General features: G+C 35.0%; 1 protein-coding gene and 1 long non-coding RNA gene across 2 annotated transcripts; one reads left to right on the top strand and one right to left on the bottom strand.

The window, feature by feature from the left end:
• Nucleotides 1-261: 261 nt before the first annotated feature.
• Nucleotides 262-10,131, top strand: LOC306875122. The gene is made up of 4 exons (XR_013784702.1): nucleotides 262-338; nucleotides 483-542; nucleotides 6,674-6,965; nucleotides 8,708-10,131. It is a non-coding gene; the product is annotated as an uncharacterized lncRNA (long non-coding RNA).
• Nucleotides 10,132-10,917: 786 nt separating this feature from the next.
• On the bottom strand, nucleotides 10,918-18,207 carry LOC306875121 (uncharacterized protein). The gene is made up of 9 exons (XM_079425529.1): nucleotides 17,779-18,207; nucleotides 16,775-16,839; nucleotides 16,159-16,230; nucleotides 15,675-15,707; nucleotides 14,980-15,079; nucleotides 14,336-14,460; nucleotides 13,627-13,828; nucleotides 13,074-13,167; nucleotides 10,918-11,256 (listed from the first exon to the last, which is right to left on the bottom strand). The coding sequence occupies exons 1-9, from the start codon at nucleotides 17,960-17,962 to the stop codon at nucleotides 11,214-11,216; spliced, it is 918 nt and encodes a 305-aa protein (XP_079281655.1). The 5' UTR covers nucleotides 17,963-18,207; the 3' UTR covers nucleotides 10,918-11,213.
• Between the last annotated feature and the right edge of the window lie 614 nt (nucleotides 18,208-18,821).

Genomic DNA, 18,821 nt, shown 5'->3' with positions numbered 1-18,821 from the left:
GTGTGTGTAATTGCAATTATATCCAGTGCGTGGCACTGTAAAAAACATGTATTGTTGCCGAAAAGATCCAGGGGGCGGGGTTGGATCCACATCTAGGGGGTGGAGATTGGTGGGTTTAGGGCTCAGGAGGTGGAGACGGGTAGGTTCAGGTGTATGTAAGGTGGGAGCAGATCCAACCCCGCCCAATCCGATTAAGAGCAAATCACGCACCTACAGAAAACCCCACCCCGCAGCTATGACTCCCGTCTCTGGCTCGATGCCATTGGTCAACCCTTTTGTCACCTGAGAAGAGTTTAGACATCAATCCAGGTCTTTGATGGATCCGTTGCTGACAAACGGTAAGCAGTTCTTTTAAATAACATTGTATTATTAGAAGTAGGCTACTAGTAGGTTGCAATGTGAGTTTTGTTTTATTACAATCATAGTTTTCATTTGAACTTTTAACATTCATCTTTATCTTAATTCATTTCGATCGCCCTCAGGAGAGTACGCTTGTTTAGGCTGTGGTGACTGAGGACCAAGCCGTAACGTTACACCTGAAGGTAAAAAATAAATAAATAAATAATCGGGGCCAAGATGGCGTCTGTTAGACGTGTAGTTTTCAGTCGCAGGTAAATTAGGGGTTTGCAGCTGATAACTAGGCTGCATTTTAACATGCAGATGCCCCTTACATCTTAACTGTGTCGGAGATATACCCTAATCTTTGAATGGGCAAAAAAAGAAATAGGAAACAACAATCCGCTCTTCTCAATGTTGAAACAGACCGCGAGCCCGCCTTAGAACCCCGATGCCTTGATTTTCCATGTCTGCCTGATACTCATAAAAGCGACTCTCCAGCTAAAAAAGGAACAAAGTCGGTGGAATGGAACCTGAGAATACTTCTGAAGTGCTTGAAGCCATTCAGGCGCTTAGCTTGAAACTTAATTGTACACTTTCAAAGATCTCAACGATCGAGAAGCTTACTTCGGCTAAGGTGGACAGTTTAGCAACTTCTGTGCAACAACTCATCGCTGATGTTAAAATTCACGACGAACGCTATCCGCGATGGAGAAGGAAATGCGAGCTTTAAAGATTGAAAATGTGTCTTTGAAGGCAAATATAGCAGAGGCGCAACGTTACAGTCGAAGATAAACTGCATGGATTGAAAGAGACTGATGGCGAAGACGTTAGAAGGATAACTATCGATGCTCTTGCGAAAGTTGCTCCGAAAATACAAGACCAACTTGATCGGTTGGTGGATGTAGCCTAGTTCATCGTCTTGGTCGCAAATCTTCTCCGTCAAATGCGAATCCTAAGCGGGCCATCGTCATTCTCTTCTCGATGCGCATTTGCCGTGATGAGGGCTGCCAGAAATTCCAAGTTCTTACTGGATAACAACCTTCGCATCTCCGAATTACTGTCACCTGAAGATAAAGCAGGAAGAGAGAAACTGTGGCCGAGGGTAAAGAAGGCTCTGGAGGAAGGTAAAAGGGCCGTGTTCCGCGGTCCATTTGCATACATTGAGGGGAATAGAATTGTCTCCAATGAAACATGACTGAATAATAGCCTAAATTAAAAGAGTTTGTATCGAATGACTAAATATCCCTGACTGTTTTACGAAAGGTCTATTGGAAGCTGCTTTCCCCTGGATCATAATTAGATACGTTAAGTGCAGCTTCAAGACAATAGGTCTTGGAGTTTGGTGTTTTGTAAAGTAATCTTCATTGTTCTTTTTTTTTTTTTTTTCTTGTCGATTTATTTAGGCTACTTTGCTTTTTTCCAATGGATTTTAAGTTTTATTATTTGAGCATAGCATCTTTGAATGTAAGGGGTATTCGCGAAAACATGAAGCGAAAGGCTTTATTTCTTTATTTTAAACTGAGAGATGCTGACATTATTTTCTGTCAGGAGACCCATTCTACGGACTTGGATGTGAAATTTTGTAAATCTCAATGGGGAAACTATCTATTTCGGTCATGAAACGTCACAATCAGCAGGAGTTATGGTTTTGTTGCATCGATTTAAAGGAGACTTTAAAGTCTTTTAAGTACTTAATTCTGTTGCAGATGAAAATGGAAGATGGATAGTCTTGTCGGTTAAATTGGACAACACAACATTTATACTTTATAATATTTACGGTCATAATTCCAGAGGGTTAAATAATACCCTGTTTGCCAAAGTTTCTGATGTTGTTCAGTGTAAACTTAGTAATTTCCAGGCTTCATATGTTATATGTTCAGGTGACTTTAATGAATGCATGGATGATTTGATTGCTAGATACCCTCCTCGCTCCTCTCAAGGTGCTGTTCAATCCAGTGTGGTGTCTCTCTGTGCCAACTTATTACTTGCTGATGCTTGGCGTTTCTATAACCCTGGAAAGTTAGAGTATACATGGTCTAAAAAAAACTAATCTTTGCAGTCTAGAATTGACTTGTTCCTAATTTCTAACTGAGCTTTACAACATATTAAGGAAATTGTTCATAGTTATGCCCCATTAACTGATCATAAACTAATTTCTTTAACTCTTACAGGCTCAATTTATTTTTAAATTAAACGAAGGATTTAAAAATAAATGGGAATTTTTCAAATATAATGTCTAAAGATTGCAGTTAAACGCAGTAAAGAATAATAAAAAAAAAATCAACAAACAAAAGGAAATAGAATTACTTTATATATATATATATATATATATATATATATATATATATATATATATATATATATATGAACAGAAGCAAACTCTTACTAAAGAAGATGAAATTGAATTTGCTAAAATTCAATCTCAACTAGATCTGATCTAGCTAAAGGTGCTTTTATAGCCTACGCTCAAGGGCAAAATGGCTAGAAGAGGGTGAAAAAAAAAATATATACAAGCTATTTTTTCGCTCTAGAGAAAAGAAATCTTAAAAGGAATACTTTATCAGCTTTAAATATTAATGGAAGCTCTTGTACAGACCCTAAAAAAATCTCTGATTCAGTTTTTTCCTTTTTATAGTAATTTATATAACTCTAAATTTGATCTGTTTAATTGTGAAAAATTCATTAAAATAATTCATCAGAACATATTGATAAAGAATTTCAGGATTTATGTGATTCAAACATAACCCGTCTTGAGATTAAAGATGCCCTTCTTAGAATGAAAAAAATGAAAGCACCTGGTATAGATGGGCTGACAGTAGAATTTTATTGACATTTTTGGGAACAAATTGGAAATCCGCTTTATAATATGAAACAGGGAGTTATTTCGTTAATTGCTAAACCTGATAAAGACCCACATCTTTTAGAAAATTGGAGGCCGATCTCCCTTCTTCCAATTGATTATAAACTAATTACTTCGGTATTTGCTAACAGTTTACAGAAAGGGTTAAATAACATAATCAGTGAATATCAAACGGGCTTTCTAAAAGGTCATCATAACTAATAATAATAGACTAGTGCTTGACCTTTTGGACTATGCTGAGAGTGTAGAAGATGGTTCTATCATTCTTTTTTTTGGATTTTTTTTTAAGGCATTCGACACAAACAAATTTTTGTTTAAAACTATAGCACTTTTTGGTTTTGGAAAGAATTTTCTAAATATTGTTTAGATGTTCTACACTGATATTAGTAGCTCTGTGATTCTTAATACCTCCACCACTAAAAGATTCAATATTAATCGCAGAGTGCGTCAAGGTTGCCCAATTTCCCCCTTTTTATTTTTGTTAGTAGTTGAATTATCAATCGGTATTGTCAGTAATGATGAACTCCAAGGTCTTAATTTTTGACAAGGTACTTAAGATATCCCAGTTGGCAGATGACTCGACTTTATTTTTAAAGAACGTATGTTTTATTCCTCATGCTATTTCCTTCATCAATAATTTGTCAAGGGCTTCTGGTTTAACGTTAAATTTATCTAAATGTGAAATCCTCCCTTTACACACTTTAAATGATAAACATATATTGAACATTCCAGTAAAATCCTCTGTCAAATACTTACAATTACAAAAAATGTTCTTGAAAGGCAAAACCTGAATTTTTTCCTCTAGATTAAAGAAGACAAAAGCAGTGTTAAACTGCTGGTTACAGCATGATCTTTATGGTTGTGCCTTATTATCCAAAGCTGAAGGCTTTTCTCGATTTGTCTGTCCTGCTTTATCACTGCATGTTAAAGATTCTAACTGCAAGAATATTAATTTATTCTCTTTTATTTGGAAAAAAAAATCCCAAAGACTTTAAAAAAAAAAAAAAAGGGTTCTCACTAATAAGAAGGCTGAAGGAGGTCTGGAGATACTTTATTTTGAGGATATAAACAAGACCTTTAAGATTAACTGGCTTAAGAGATGTTTGATCACCCCTAATTCTCTTTGGAACCATATTCCTCATAGTCTCTAACCACATTGGTGGCCTGAAATTTCTGTTAACGTGATTTATAATATTTCCAAATTTCATCAGCAAGCTCTTCTCGCTTGGAAAATTTGTCACTGTCACCATTTTCTCTCCTCACACCGCTTTCATTTGGAATAATGGCAATATAACGGTTTCAAATAAATCCCTATTTTTAACAAATTGGTTCAACAGAGACATTAATCATCTTATAAAAATGTTTGACAATTCTGGGAATCTTTTAACTTGTGTTACGTTCCCACTTTAGTTCCACAGTCTAGGGGTTTTAAAGAAAGACGTAACAATAATAAAGAAATAAGCGTGAGAAATCTCCTTTTCTTCTATCCCAGCTCTAGCTGTCTTTCACATTAGGTCAAAAAAAAATAAAATCTACACAACACCCTTTTAATTCACACCTGGTCACAAAAAGGAAGCTGAGAGAGAGTTTACTTAAATAGTTATTTTCTTTATTCAAGGTGTAACCAATATAGTTATGAAACAACTAAATATCAGAGAGCAAAAACAAATTAAAGTATAGAAACCAAATCGTCAGAAGAGGGCCAGGCCAAAATAACAAACAAAACAGGGGCATACTAAAGTTTAAACAAAGTTAAATTCCCTAAACAAAACAAACAAAATTAAAGACATTTATCTTACCTTTCTCCCTGACTAACCAACAATAAACAGGAGAAAAGTTTAAGGAGTGGATACTCCAAACCAATTGGCGCCCAACTCCCTACACGGTTTAAACTCGCATAGTTTAAATTGTCATTATACTCAGACAACACTCAACACTCACACAAATTTTTCTTTGTCAACTACAGTTAACACCAACAACGTCTGGGATAGCCGAAAAGGGATTCCTCCTGAACCCGGTTTCTTTGCTGTTTTATACACACTGCCAAGCTCCTGCTAATTAACATCAGCTGTTGATGATTTGGAGCACTGCAGGGGAGAGAGAGAGAGAGAGAGAGAGAGAGAGAGAGAGAGAAAAACACGAAAGGAGGGGAGAAAACATCACCAGAACAACATACACAGTAAATACTACGTCATGGGACGTAACACTTGCGAACAATTCGTGTCAACTTACAATTTTCCCGTACAGTTTAGGGAATTGAATTCAGTTATTAAAGCTATTCCTGTAACACTTCCTCAACTTGTCAAATGTCATGTGTTAATTCTTTATCTGTGACAAACCCAAATTTAATTTTAGAAGGTGTTGAGCTAACTGAGAAAAAATGCAGCAATAAACATATTTGTAATATTTTCCAAAAACAAAAAAAAATCTCCTAGAGGGAATTTTTTCTGGAACTCTAAGATTGAGAATATTGACTGGAGAAGAGCTTGGTTAATTCCTTTTTAAATATTGTATTAATAATAAAATAAATGCACTTCAAAATTCATACTATTTACCCTTCTAAATCTTTAATATCACGATTCTCTGATATTGATGATATATGCTGTTTTTGTAATAATGAGAGATGCTGACTCACTTATTTTTTTGACTGTAATGTCGTAAACAAGTTTTGGATTGATCTGGCAGATTTTATATTTAAGTTAATGAATACATTAAAGTTAAAGCATGTTGCCTTGTATTATGAAAATAAAAGCAATAAGGATTTAGAATTTATTGTTAACCTTTTTATTTTATTAGCAAAATTTCACATACATGAACAAAAATTTCTTAATTCATCTCCTATGTTAAATTTGTTTTGTTCTGACTTTGAATTTTATATTTCTTCAATAAGACTGTTAAAAAACAAAAAGTCTGTGAAATGTTTAAAATGCTATGATACACTCTTCAATCCCCCTGGTATTTTGTAATATCCTTATTTGTTAAAATTGAATAAGCTATGCTTTTATTTATTTACTTTTTCTTTTGTCTTGTTCGTTTATATTTTTGTGTTCTTATCTGTATATGTTACCTTTTTCTTTTAATTTTATGTAACATAATATGTACATGCATATATAGCCTACACAGAGAGAGAGAGCCGTTGAAAAGTTTTGGATCAGTAAAAGTCTCTTCTGCTCATCAAAGCTGCATTTAATTTAATCAGAAATACAAAAGAAGAAAAAAAAAACATTGTGAAATATTATTGGAATCTAAAATAATGGTTTCTATTTTAATATACTATATAATATAATTTATTCCTGTGATCAAAGCTGAATTTTCAGCATCATTACTCAAGTCTTCAGTCACGTGATTCTTCAGCTATTATTCAAAATTATGCTGATTTATTATCAATGTTGGAAACAGTTGTGCTGCTTAATATTTGTGACTCTCTGTGAAAACCCAGCTAAAGTCATTTTTTTGTGATTTACTGTTTTCTAGATAAAATCATCATTCATGAGGTAAAGAACATTTTGTGAAAATGTAACCATCCATCCATCTTCCGCTTATCCGGGACCGGGTCGCGGGGGCAGCAGTCTAAGTAGAGATGCCCAGACTTCCCTCTCCCTAGACACTTCCTCCAGCTCTTCCGGGGGGACACCGAGGCGTTCCCAGGCCAGCCGGGAGACATAGTCTCTCCAGCGTGTCCTAGGTCTTCCCTGGGGTCTCCTCCCAGTGGGACGCGCCCGGAACACCTTCCCGGGAAGGCGTCCAGGAGGCATCCGGAACAGATGTAACCTTTATATCTTTAACCCATTCAGTCCCAAATTTTTCCCAGACATGAAAATATCCAAATGATGTGTCATTAGTAACCCTTTGAAATAATCAAATAATTTTTATTTTTTGGAAAAGTGTGTGAAAAATGTTCTATGAGAATAGTGACCGGTCGGTGGGATTTGGAGAGTACTGAAATCACACATTTCTGTAGTCATAAAAATTGTTATACATCTTAGCTCAGCTATTTTAAACGGTTTGATCACATTCTAGGGTTACTATTATGCCTAAAAAAAACCTTATGCAACATTGATAGGAACACTTGAGATAAAAAACAAAAAAAATCAACCATCACCGCATTTCAAAATTGTTACTTGTTTCTAAAATATAACATCACATTTTTATTTCAATGCTATGAGTATTCCAACAATATTGTAAATTTTTTTTCTAACATTTGAATTTTTAATTTAGTGCAATATTTAGTCATTGCAACATTTTATTGTCATTTTCACTAACAACTGCCATTCGATTATATTGTAAAAAAAAAAAAAAGTTCACCATTATCCCACCGGTCACTATTGTGACCATCAACATGTTAATCATTCTATGACCACACTCAACAAAACTGAATATATGCAAATGCATATATTAATACTAGACACCCTAAAGATAATGTGTACCAAAAATCTTTGCCATAGCTTTGTTAACATACTTTACTAGCCTTTTTTTTTTAGCTTTGATGCATCCATCATCTGCTCAAGGTGCAAACCGTAAAGAAACTGCTCTGGTCATGTGACAATTTGCACTAATCATGTGAAACTGCACATATTTAATTGAGACCCTTTATTTGTTCCATATTTGCAGGAACTGCACTAAAACATCAGTCGGTACGGTTTGTAGAGATTTATAAATGGAAATCTTTTTTACGGTCACTATTGTGACCGGTGGGATTAAATGGGTTAATATTGACTGAGTAGGGCCATGTCAAAGATTTAAATTATAGTAAAATTAACGGTTGAAATCAAACTTTGATGCTTATCTCATAATTAGATTTTGAGACTTCAGCCTGGATTTCACAGAGAGGGTCACATTTATTTATTTTTGGAAACTATTTTTTTTCAGGATTATTTGATGGATAACGTTAAAAAGGAACAGCATTTATATAAAATGTAAATAATTTCTAACAATATACACTACTGTGATAAAGTCTTATATTGTTTGAAAATATTTATTTTGTATAAATGTGGTCCTTTTTAGCGATTTACTTATCAAAAAAATTCTGAAAATATTATCACAGGTTCCAAAAAATTTTAAGCATTAAACTATTCAACTAATATTAACCTGTTTCCAACATTGATATAAATCGGAATAATTTACAATGATTTCTGAAGGATCACGTGACACTGAAGACTGGAGTAATGATGCTGAAAATTCAGCTTTGATCACAGGAATAAATTATATTTTATAGTGTATTAAAATAGAAACCATTATTTTAAATTCCAATAATATTTCCCAATATTAAATTTTTTTTTTAATGTATTTTTGCTTAAATTAAACGCAGCCTTGATGAGCAGAAGAGACTTTTTTTTAAAAACATTACAAATCTTACTGATCCAAAACTTTTGAACGACTGTGTGTATGCGTGTAGTTTATTTATTTGAATAAACTTGGCTTATTGTTATGCGTCTAAACTTTGGGCCATCTCCGTTATAATGCTAATGGGTGAACTCTCTGATGGGTGACTTCTCTTTACTTTTACAGAACTGGTTGCCTCCCGGATATAAATATTACTTCTGCACCTATCGTTTGTGCACTCCAAAAGGCAAATCACACTTGGATCCCTCAAGTTTTGAGGCATCACTAAGAATTGCGTTGATGGAGATTTGTGAAGTAAAGGAGTGGATGAGAAAGCTTAGTGAGTCATCAGGAGTGAGCTGGAGAGTGGCAGTGACAAAACCAAATAAGGGACAACGTGTGTTTTATAAGGTAATGTCAAATTAGTTCATTCATCTTTACACTATATAAATGTAGGACACTGAAAAATGGCTTTACAGTAAATGTTAACATACAGTAATGTACTGTGCAAAAGGCACATTAGATTCTTCGCCCAAATTAAGAAGTTTATTTATATCATTTGGTTTAGTGTGCCAGTAAGAAATATTAGTTAACATTGACTTTTAACGTTAATTGTAATAGTCCATTGAGATTTTTACCCTTGTGATGGACTGGCCATCTGTAGTCTCCAATATGCATACAACCCTAGGACAAGTGATATGGATTTTCATATGCACAGGGAGTCCGAAATCATATGGTTCACACACAGATCTAATCTCACCATCATCTAGTCCATCTGGGATTGCATAAAGAGAAAAAAGGAGAGAGGCTAAATCCTGTGGCAACATCTCCAATACACTTAGAGAAATCTACCTGCAAATCTAAATAATAAAATCTAAAGCATTAATAATAAATGTATTGGTAAAAATACATAATTTATTCATGACGTAATTTGTGAAAGCATCCTCAATTTACAGCATTTTTCACAAATGCATATAAATGTTACAATTTTTCAGCTTTGCAGGTATATTTCTCCAAATGTCTTGGAGGCATTGGCACAGGATTTAGTCTGTCTCATTTTTGTCTCTTCATGTAATCCCTGTTGTATTAGATGATGGTGAGATCAGGGGCCCATTTCAATAAGGAGGTTCAACCAACTCGGAGTTTAAACTTGAGATGGGAAACTCTTGAGTTTTCGGTTACAGAACAGCTGAACTGAGTTAGTTTACTCAACTCTTAGTAGGTTGACTCTGAGTTAAGCGCGTGCAAGTATTGAGTGCATAACTGAACATAATTATTTGAAGGTTGACTTTTTTTGTATTAAAAACACTTTTCTTTTATTGGTCGGATGAAATATGCTAATTTTTTGAGATAGGAATTTTGGGTTTTCATGAGCTGTATGCCAAAATCATCAATATTAAAACAATAAAAGGGTTGAACTACTTCAGTTGTGTTGTAATGAATCTAAAATATATGAAAGTCTAATGTTTATCAGTACATTACAGAAAATAATGAACTTTATCACAATATGCTAATTTTTTGAAAAGGACCTGTACATGCTGTGAGGCAAAAATGGTCAAGTAGGTGAGTTAGAAATGTCAAGATGTGATTAAAATAAGTGTTTTTGCAAGCTTCTTTGTGTGATTTTTGTTTTTATTTTTCAGGAGCAATGATCCCCATATTCCCATATACCCATGAATACCCATAAACCACATGAATTTCACATGTGCAAAAACACACGTGCTCACATGTGGCCACATACACATGTGAAATTTCATGTGTGAAAACATGGTAAAATCACATGTGACACACACGGGGAATGTGTGTTTTTGGAACATTTTTGTGTGAATCCCATGTAACATCCCATGGGATCACATGTGAAACGTGTATTCCCATGTGAAACCTATGGGAACACATGTGTATTCCCATGTGAAACCTATGGGATCACATGTACATTCTCATGTGAAACCCATAGGATCACATGTGACACTCCCTATAATTAATATGTGAAACACGTACATTCAAACCAATGAACTGATCTAAATCAGTGCACGTGCACACCATATAATCTGTACATTTATGTGAAACAAAAATTGTGCTCACAAATGAAATGCAAATGTATGTATCTCCGGTGTGTGTACAATACAAAACTGTTTTTTTCAAATTTTACATTTAAATCACAAACTTGCAGGTCTGCAAGCCGTCATGGAATTAGTTCATATTGTGGAGAAGAGAGAAAAGTCTGTATTTGCACATACCTTGGACTTAAACTCATAACCTTTGACACCAAGGGCAAGCCATGATCTTGCTAAGCTAGTAGTATGAAAATTGGAGTATCCATGCTGTTACTGAGACAGAAAACACATCTATTGACACATTAAGCAGCAACCACTAAAAACAGTAGGGCAAAAACAAATGCAATTGATACAAATTGAGCTTTTATTTGCAAACATGCAAAGGTAATATTATTAAAACCAGCTGATCCTAAAAAAAGAGCAAAATGCCCCCTAAAGAAGTTAACATACAATAAATACAATTATTTTCAAATCATAAAATCTTAACAAAATTATTAACTGAAATGCCTCGAGGGCAAACATGTCATCTGAAAGAAAGAAAAAAAAGTGTGTACAACAAGAACATCTGTGTGTTTTTGTGTTCATCTATATAACAGGTATTAGTGTGTGTGTGTGTGTGTGTGTGTGTGTGTGTGTGTTTATGCATTTTTTAAGTCTTCCGTATCTCCTCCAGTAGGCTCCCTGTTTTGGGATTAAAAAACAAAATAAAAAATTAGAGCAGTACAAGCAAGTCTATCCTGGTAGACTTAAATTTCTTTTCTTCTCAGATTCCAAGATTGGTTGTTAGTTTTTTTTTTTTTTAATGATGTCTTATCTACATACAGTTGTGATCTTAAATTTAAGCCAATAAAGACTTATGAAAATTGAGTTATATATACAGTGGGTACGGAAAGTATTCAGACCCCCTTAAATTTTTCACTCTTTGTTATATTGCAGGCATTTGATAAAATCATTTAAGTTCATTTTTTTTCCTCAATGTACACACACCACCCCATATTGACAGAAAAACACAGAATTGTTGACATTTTTGCAGATTTATTAGTATTCAGACCCTTTGCTGTGACACTCATATATTTAACTCAGGTGCTGTCCATTTCTTCAGATCATCCTTGAAATGGTTCTACACCTTCATTTGAGTCCAGCTGTGTTTGATTATACTGATTGGACTTGATTAGGAAAGCCACACACTTGTCTATATAAGACCTGACAGCTCACAGTGCATGTCAGAGCAAATGAGAATCATGAGGTCAAAGGAACTGCCTGAAGAGCTCAGAGACAGAATTGTGGCAAGGCACAGATCTGGCTAAGGTTACAAAAAAATTTCTGCTGCACTTAAGGTTCCTAAGAGCACAGTGGCCTCCGTAATCCTTAAATGGAAGACGTTTGGGACGACCAGAATCCTTCCTAGAGCTGGCCGTCCGGCCAAACTGAGCTATCGGGGGAGAAGAGCCTTGGTGAGAGAGGTAAAGAAGAACCCTAAGATCACTGTGGCTGACCTCCAGAGATGCAGTCGGGAGATGGGAGAAAGTTGTAGAAAGTCAACCATCACTGCAGCCCTCTACCAGTCGGGGCTTTATGGCAGAGTGGCCCGACAGAAGCCTCTCCTCAGTGCAAGACACATGAAAGCCCGCATGGAGTTTGCTAAAAAAACACCTGAATAAGATTCTCTGGTCTGATGAGACCAAGATAGAACTTTTTGGCCTTAATTCTAAGCGGTATGTGTGGAGAAAACCAGGCACTGCTTATCACTTGTCCAATACAGTCCCATCAGTGAAGCATGGTGGTGGCAGCATCATGCTGTGGGGGTGTTTTTCAGCTGCAGGGACAGGACGACTGGTTGCAATCGAGGGAAAGATGAATGCGGCCAAGTACAGGGAAAACCTTCTCCAGAGTGCTCAGGACCTGGGCCGAACAAGACAATGACCCTAAGCACACAGCTAAAATAACGAAGGAGTGGCTTCACAACAACTCCGTGACTGTTCTTGAATGGCCCAGCCAGAGCCCTGACTTAAACCCAATTGAGCATCTCTGGAGAGACCTAAAAATGGCTGTCCACCAACGTTTACCATCCAACCTGACAGAACTGGAGAGGATCTGCAAGGAGGAATAGCAGAGGATCCTCAAATCCAGGTGTGAAAGACTTGTTGCATCTTTCCCAAAAAGACTCATGGCTGTATTAGATCAAAAGGGTGCTTCTACTAAATACTGAGCAAAGGGTCTGAATACTTAGGGCCATGTGATATTTCAGTTTTTCTTTTTTAATAAATATGCAAAAATGTCAATTCTGTTTTTCTGTCAATATAGGGTGCTGTGTGTACATTAACGAGGAAAAAAAATGAACTTAAATGATTTTAGCAAATAGCTGCAGTATAACAAAGAGTGAAAAATTTAAGGGGGTCTGAATACTTTCCGTACCCACTGTATATATATATATATATATGAGATGCACCTGTAAATATATGATTTTTATATATAAAAAGTTGTAGGACAGTGTTTACCTTTCTGGATGTCTCCTCAGGTCTTTTAATTTTTGTGCCATGCAGACCTTGACCTCGGAGTCTCCAATGCCCTTATAAACTTTTTTGACATGGTCTGTAAGAAATAAAATAAATTATTCAAAAATGTATAAACAATTGTGGATTGACATGCTAAAGAGGGCCTAATTGAAGGGGTCCTTCACTTCTAGCAAAACCAGCTTTCAATAAAATCAAGATGCGTATACAAAATAAAAGCAAAACAATTTTCAACTAGGTAATCAACTAATGTCATGCAAACATTGCAGCTTATCAACTCCCTCTGATTACATCTAGAAAACACCTTAGACAAGACCAGACAACGAGGGTGTGAAAAGTGACTGCTTAGAAAGGGTAGCTACTGAGGTGAACAGTGGCAGGTGCTCTGATTGGGGACTGGGTGCAGGTGTGAGTCCAGCGGGATTCTGGGAAATTGAGTCCTAAGATTGCAGATTTAATTGCAGATCCAATTTTAGACTTTTTTTGACCTGCAGAAACTATGAACTGCCCAATGCAAGTAATATTGTATCATGCTTACCTATTATAAGCCTAACTTTAGCTTTATCAAGGCATGGTCTTTGTTCCCCGATAAGCCCTTTTTTTCCTGTGACAGAGCATTTTGACATTTGTTCTACTGTGAAGACGGAGTCCATCAAAGCTCTGGTTAGTTTTTTGTAGTTCTCACACTTCTGAGTATAATCCAGGGCAATGGGGTTCATTAATTCTGTAACTGACTTGTTCTGTAAAGATAAAAAGATATTTCAATACATTCAACCTGTTAATCTGTTCATATTTCATTAAAAAATGATATTTCTGTTCTACAGATGAACGAAAGTCTTATGGATTTTAAATGACAAGAGGGTAAGTATTGGATGACAGTAGGGGTGGTTGATATGGCAAAAATATCATATCAGCTTTAAAGCACAGGCAAATAATGTATTTTTGTGATTGCGAATAAGTGCAGTGTCCCGTGAGAGTAATTCTACTGCTGAGTTAACACTGATGTGAATGTATATGACGTTGTACAGCATATTGAGACAGAGGCGCCAGAACTGCAACCGACAGAATGTGTGATGTAGCACAATACTACAATATTTCTTCAAAAGCAGATTGTGGAGACATTTTTATCATCCACAATCACAAATCGTCATATCACACACCTGTAGGTAACAGACATTTCATTTTGGGTGAACAAACACTGCATTGTATAAAGTTTAAATCACTTTTCCTAACTATGTAAATTATACCTTTATCTCTTCGGTCTGTTTAAGAGGGACCTCTTGGATGATAGAAGTGGGCACTGGGTGGCTGGGGGTACACCGAGCTCCCTGAATAGCATCTTTCACTGCTTTCGTAACTGTATCTGCAAGTCCTACACTCAAATTAAAGGAATGAACAATTAACTCAAAGAAATCACCAACTGACCGTTATAATACAGTGCTTCCCCTAGGTTAACAGCTTCTGTTTTGTTTTGTTTTTGTTGGTGGGGGGGGGGGGGGGGGGGGGGGGGGGGGGCATATTTGATGCAACATATTTTCTGACGTGCGCTCTCTGTCCACTGGTGAGTGTGCTCACCTGTGTAGGGCCCTATGAAATCCGTTTTATTTTTTCCCAAATTCAGTTTTTTCCGTTTTTATTTTTCTGGATTCCGCTTTTTTCTGTTTTAATTTTTCTGGACTCCTTTTTAATGGTTAAATTAAATTAAATTTTATTAATCAAAAAGCATGTCTAATTAATTAAAATCACGAAACTTATACAATTTCACATCAATTCATTAAAAGTAAAAAAAAAAAAAACTACATGCTTAGGGCCATATGAAATGTTTTACTTTTTCTCTTTTTCTGGAAACAAACTATTATAGTAATACTGCAATATGGTTCCCTTTATTTACCCTCTTGCAGTTGAAGGTTCAACCTTCGCAAACGCCTGATATCTTTGTCCTTATCTTTAAGCCTCTCCTCAAGGTCCTTAATTTCATTTTTGTAGTCTCTCTATTGGTGTAGAAAGAGGAAGTGTAGAGAAGAGAGTGTAGAAAGAAGAGGGTTAACAATCTGTCATCAATTACTCATGTCATTCCAGTCTTTGGAACATCAATTAAACACACTTTTTTTTGTGAGATATACTAAGGACATTTCTGTCCCTCCACTCATAGTCTATTTGCCATAAGTTATGATACTCCAAAATGTTCACAAAGAGACTGCCATATGAATCGAGATGTTTAATGCCAGCCTTTTAAAAGGACACAATCAGTTTAAGTGATGAAGAGGTTTAATTTAGGCCTTTACTCACATATACGTAAACTCTGAGAAATGATTTTTAGGTCTTGCATCAAGCAAGTACCGATAAGCTTTTGTTTTACAGATTAAATATATCTTCATTTTGTGTTCAGAAGAAGAACAGAACTGAAAGAACATGAGAGTAATTAAACAAAATTTTTAATTTTAGGTTAACTAAGCCTTTAAAGGGCTGGAGAACTTGTGCTGTCCTGGATGTGATAATCCCAGAATCTATACTTCCTTTAGCCGTTGCTTAGGTAGAATCAAGTAAAGAATGGTGAAACAGGTCTAAAAGATCTATCACATTTACCTTGGGTCGTTTCGGGGTCCAGTATGAATCATCCTGAAAAACAAGTACATGGATAAATATATATATATTTTTTCAACAGTAGTAATAGTATCACATACACTCTGCTAAATAATAGTAATATATTTCTGGCACAATGTCTTTAAGATAAACTTTTATTTTGACGGGTTGTCGTGAATACCTTTAAATTTCTGTGTGTAGCTATACTCGGTACCACCGCTACTTAAAAAAACCTGGTACCGTGACATTTTCATTTTTTTAGTACCGACTTGGTACCAAAGTACCGGGTCTTTTTCACTAGTCACTAGTCAAGATTATAAAAAGTTTTGATTATAAAAGTCCGTAATACATTTTTTGATATGACACCGCCGCTGGGGGAGGAGACCGCTAAAATATTTTGAAGTACCATTTCTATGGTAACGCAATGCCTGATTTCAAAATGGTTTTGAATAAAGTTGTATACAAACTCAGGTGTAGAAGAGCATACCTGCACCTCATGGTTTTGAGGACTTTCATCCCCATCATCAGAGAAACCATCATCGTCAGTGGAAATTGTATCCTGGAAAAACAGAAAACTTTTTAAAAATGGTAAGAGTAGACAGGTGAGAGAATAATTATAAGTAGAAACAAAGATATGAATAACTATTAAAGGGGACTGAATATTAGATTCCCACCATTTTAGGGCCCATATCCTCCTGACTACCAGCTATGGAGTTTTGTCCTCAGTAGAGTACATTGTATATAATGGAAAAACTCGTTTATGGCCATTTTACACATTTTGCATAAAAAAAATGGTTTTTAAAAATATCCTTCATAACATAGTTGAGAATCATCTTTATATAAAGTTTGGAATAAAAAAATTAAAATTGATTTGTGATTAAAACAAAAATTCCACTGTTTTTGCTATACAAGTATTTTTATAAAAAAAAAACAGGACATTTTTAAGTCCCGATGTCCTCTACAGAGGACATGGCATAACATATTAATAAAATAGCATTTTCAAAAAAAAAAAAATTCAAATTTATTCATGACAAAATACTAAATTCACAAAATGTTTTTTCCTGGTAGTCGGGAGGATATCTGTCTATAACAGTGTAACATACCTTTGGAGTCAATTTGTGTGTCTCTATCCATTGACATTCTGCTTTTCTTATTTCCTCAAGGCTCTCTGTATTACAATAAAGTGATTAGAAAATTATTGAGCATTATTCTTTAACATGTATTTATATTCTCTTGAAAAGTGTGAAGAAAACAAAGTATCCACTATTTCTTACTGAGTTTTCTGAGATATTATTAATTTGATTGTTTTGTCTTGCACTGTCTGCTGTAGATTATAATTGGGTAGATATTTAGTCTAAATATTTGCCCCAAACTAATTTAGGATGTGAATGACGACTGCAAATTCAAATTCATTTTAATCATTTAATTTCAACTGCCTTAAAATGTCTATACATTATCCTGGGTAATACATTTTTATGTTGAACATCTATAAATATAGTTTAATCTAGCATAATGAGGCCATTTTATAGTGTAAGAAATAAACTACAGTAAATAATTAGGCATAAATATTAAAATAACCGCTTAATTATTACTGAAGAGGTGGAAAAGTTACCATGGCAACTCTCAACTCAATCCCCACCAGTTTTGTTTAATTTAATAAACTAACATAATAATAAAAATGAAGCTGTCATAAACTTCACTATCATATTTTCATAAAAACAGTTAATTTGTTGGGAAGTAATGTTTTCACCTGATTTAACGAAATTTTTCTGTCAGTAAAGAAACACCAAAATATTTCTGTCACATGACATTCTGTCATACTGTGTAAGTAACCTAAATATCTCATTTCAAATATTATTTTCATAACTCTTAAGTCACTGCTATAAGTTGATGCGCGTTTAAAACTCGATCGGTAAAAACGATCAGCTGCACGCGCTGTTTTCACAAAAACGCGGGAGGCGCGCGCTGCTATACACAGTATAACCTGCCTAGCATAAATTTATTTTGACTTATATATGGCCAATTACAGTCATGAACATACAATAAATAAAAAAGTAAATAAATACGTAACGTGTTATGGGTTAATATTTATAATTGATTTGCTTACCGTTTACACAGAGTATCTGGGCCGGAAAAGTTTTCCAACCGCCTTTAGGTGGCTTTGTTCCTATTGCACCATGTTCCACCAGACCAATCCTCTTGGGGTCACCTAACATTTTTTTATCCCTAACATTATTCTCTAATCCAACACTTACTTTATTCTCTTTAATCCATTTAATGAGCACATACATGTTTGCAGCCCTTTCTCTTTTTGTTTACTAGATTTGACTCTTAGCAACGAAAAGAAGCGCGAACGGAATTGGAACCAATCAGAACTCATCAGAGTCAATCAGATCATCCAATCAAAAGTCAGGTTCTTCCGCAAACACACAAGTTTTATACAGATCTACAAAAGCACACCCAAGTCAATTACAGCACAGATATACACATACACAAATTACATACAGTGCGGATCTACGCAAACAAGTCACATACACATCTGCACAAACACTCAAGTCGCATACAGATCTACACAAACACAAGATTGGCTGTTTTTCATGTGGGTATGTTGCAGTCCTGTAATTGTGAATAGTTTTACGTCAAACAATAACTGGTCAGTATTTAATACTTTGGTCAACAACTTTATTATTGTTAACTGTTGTTTTATTTATTTTTATTTTTTTATTGTTTTGTTTTGTAAAGTATGAAATGTAACCGTAACACCAAGAATCCTGTATATGTTGAGGTTGACAAAAAAAAAAAAAAAAAAAAAAAAGAGCTCTGTAGCGCAGTGGGTTATGCGAAGATCTACACACAAACACACGAATGCCTGTTTTTAATGTGAATGTTGCAATCTTGCAATTGTGAACATGCAGTTTTGAAGACTATGCAATAACTCATTTAAATAAAGATTTGTAAAGAAAAAAAACTAGTTTCATTTGTGCTTTTATACAGTTTCCATATGTAGGTTGTTTGTGTATATGTTTTGTGGAAACTTTGCGCTTGCTGAAAATATAGTGAAGCTGCAAATAATGCAATATGATGTGATGTTGGAATGGGTTTCATGTTACACATGTGCTCCACATGTTACAACCTGTAACATCTTTTCCA

Source organism: Barbus barbus, assembly GCF_936440315.1.
Source record: "Barbus barbus genome assembly, chromosome: 9".
In the NCBI taxonomy this organism is placed as follows: Eukaryota; Metazoa; Chordata; class Actinopteri; order Cypriniformes; family Cyprinidae; genus Barbus; species Barbus barbus.
Note: the sequence above shows the minus strand (reverse complement) of the source record. Positions and strands in the feature narration are given on the sequence as shown.

Excerpts from the sequence above, each read along its gene's own strand:
- LOC306875121 (XM_079425529.1), bottom strand. The coding sequence starts at position 17,962 with ATGTATGTGCTCATTAAATGGATTAAAGAGAATAAAGTAAGTGTTGGA. Across the intron at positions 15,708-16,158 it reads CTCAAAACCATGAGGTGCAG|GATGATTCATACTGGACCCC; the intron begins GTATGCTCTTCT and ends CTTGTTTTTCAG. Across the intron at positions 13,168-13,626 it reads TAAAGTTAGGCTTATAATAG|ACCATGTCAAAAAAGTTTAT; the intron begins GTAAGCATGATA and ends TATTTCTTACAG.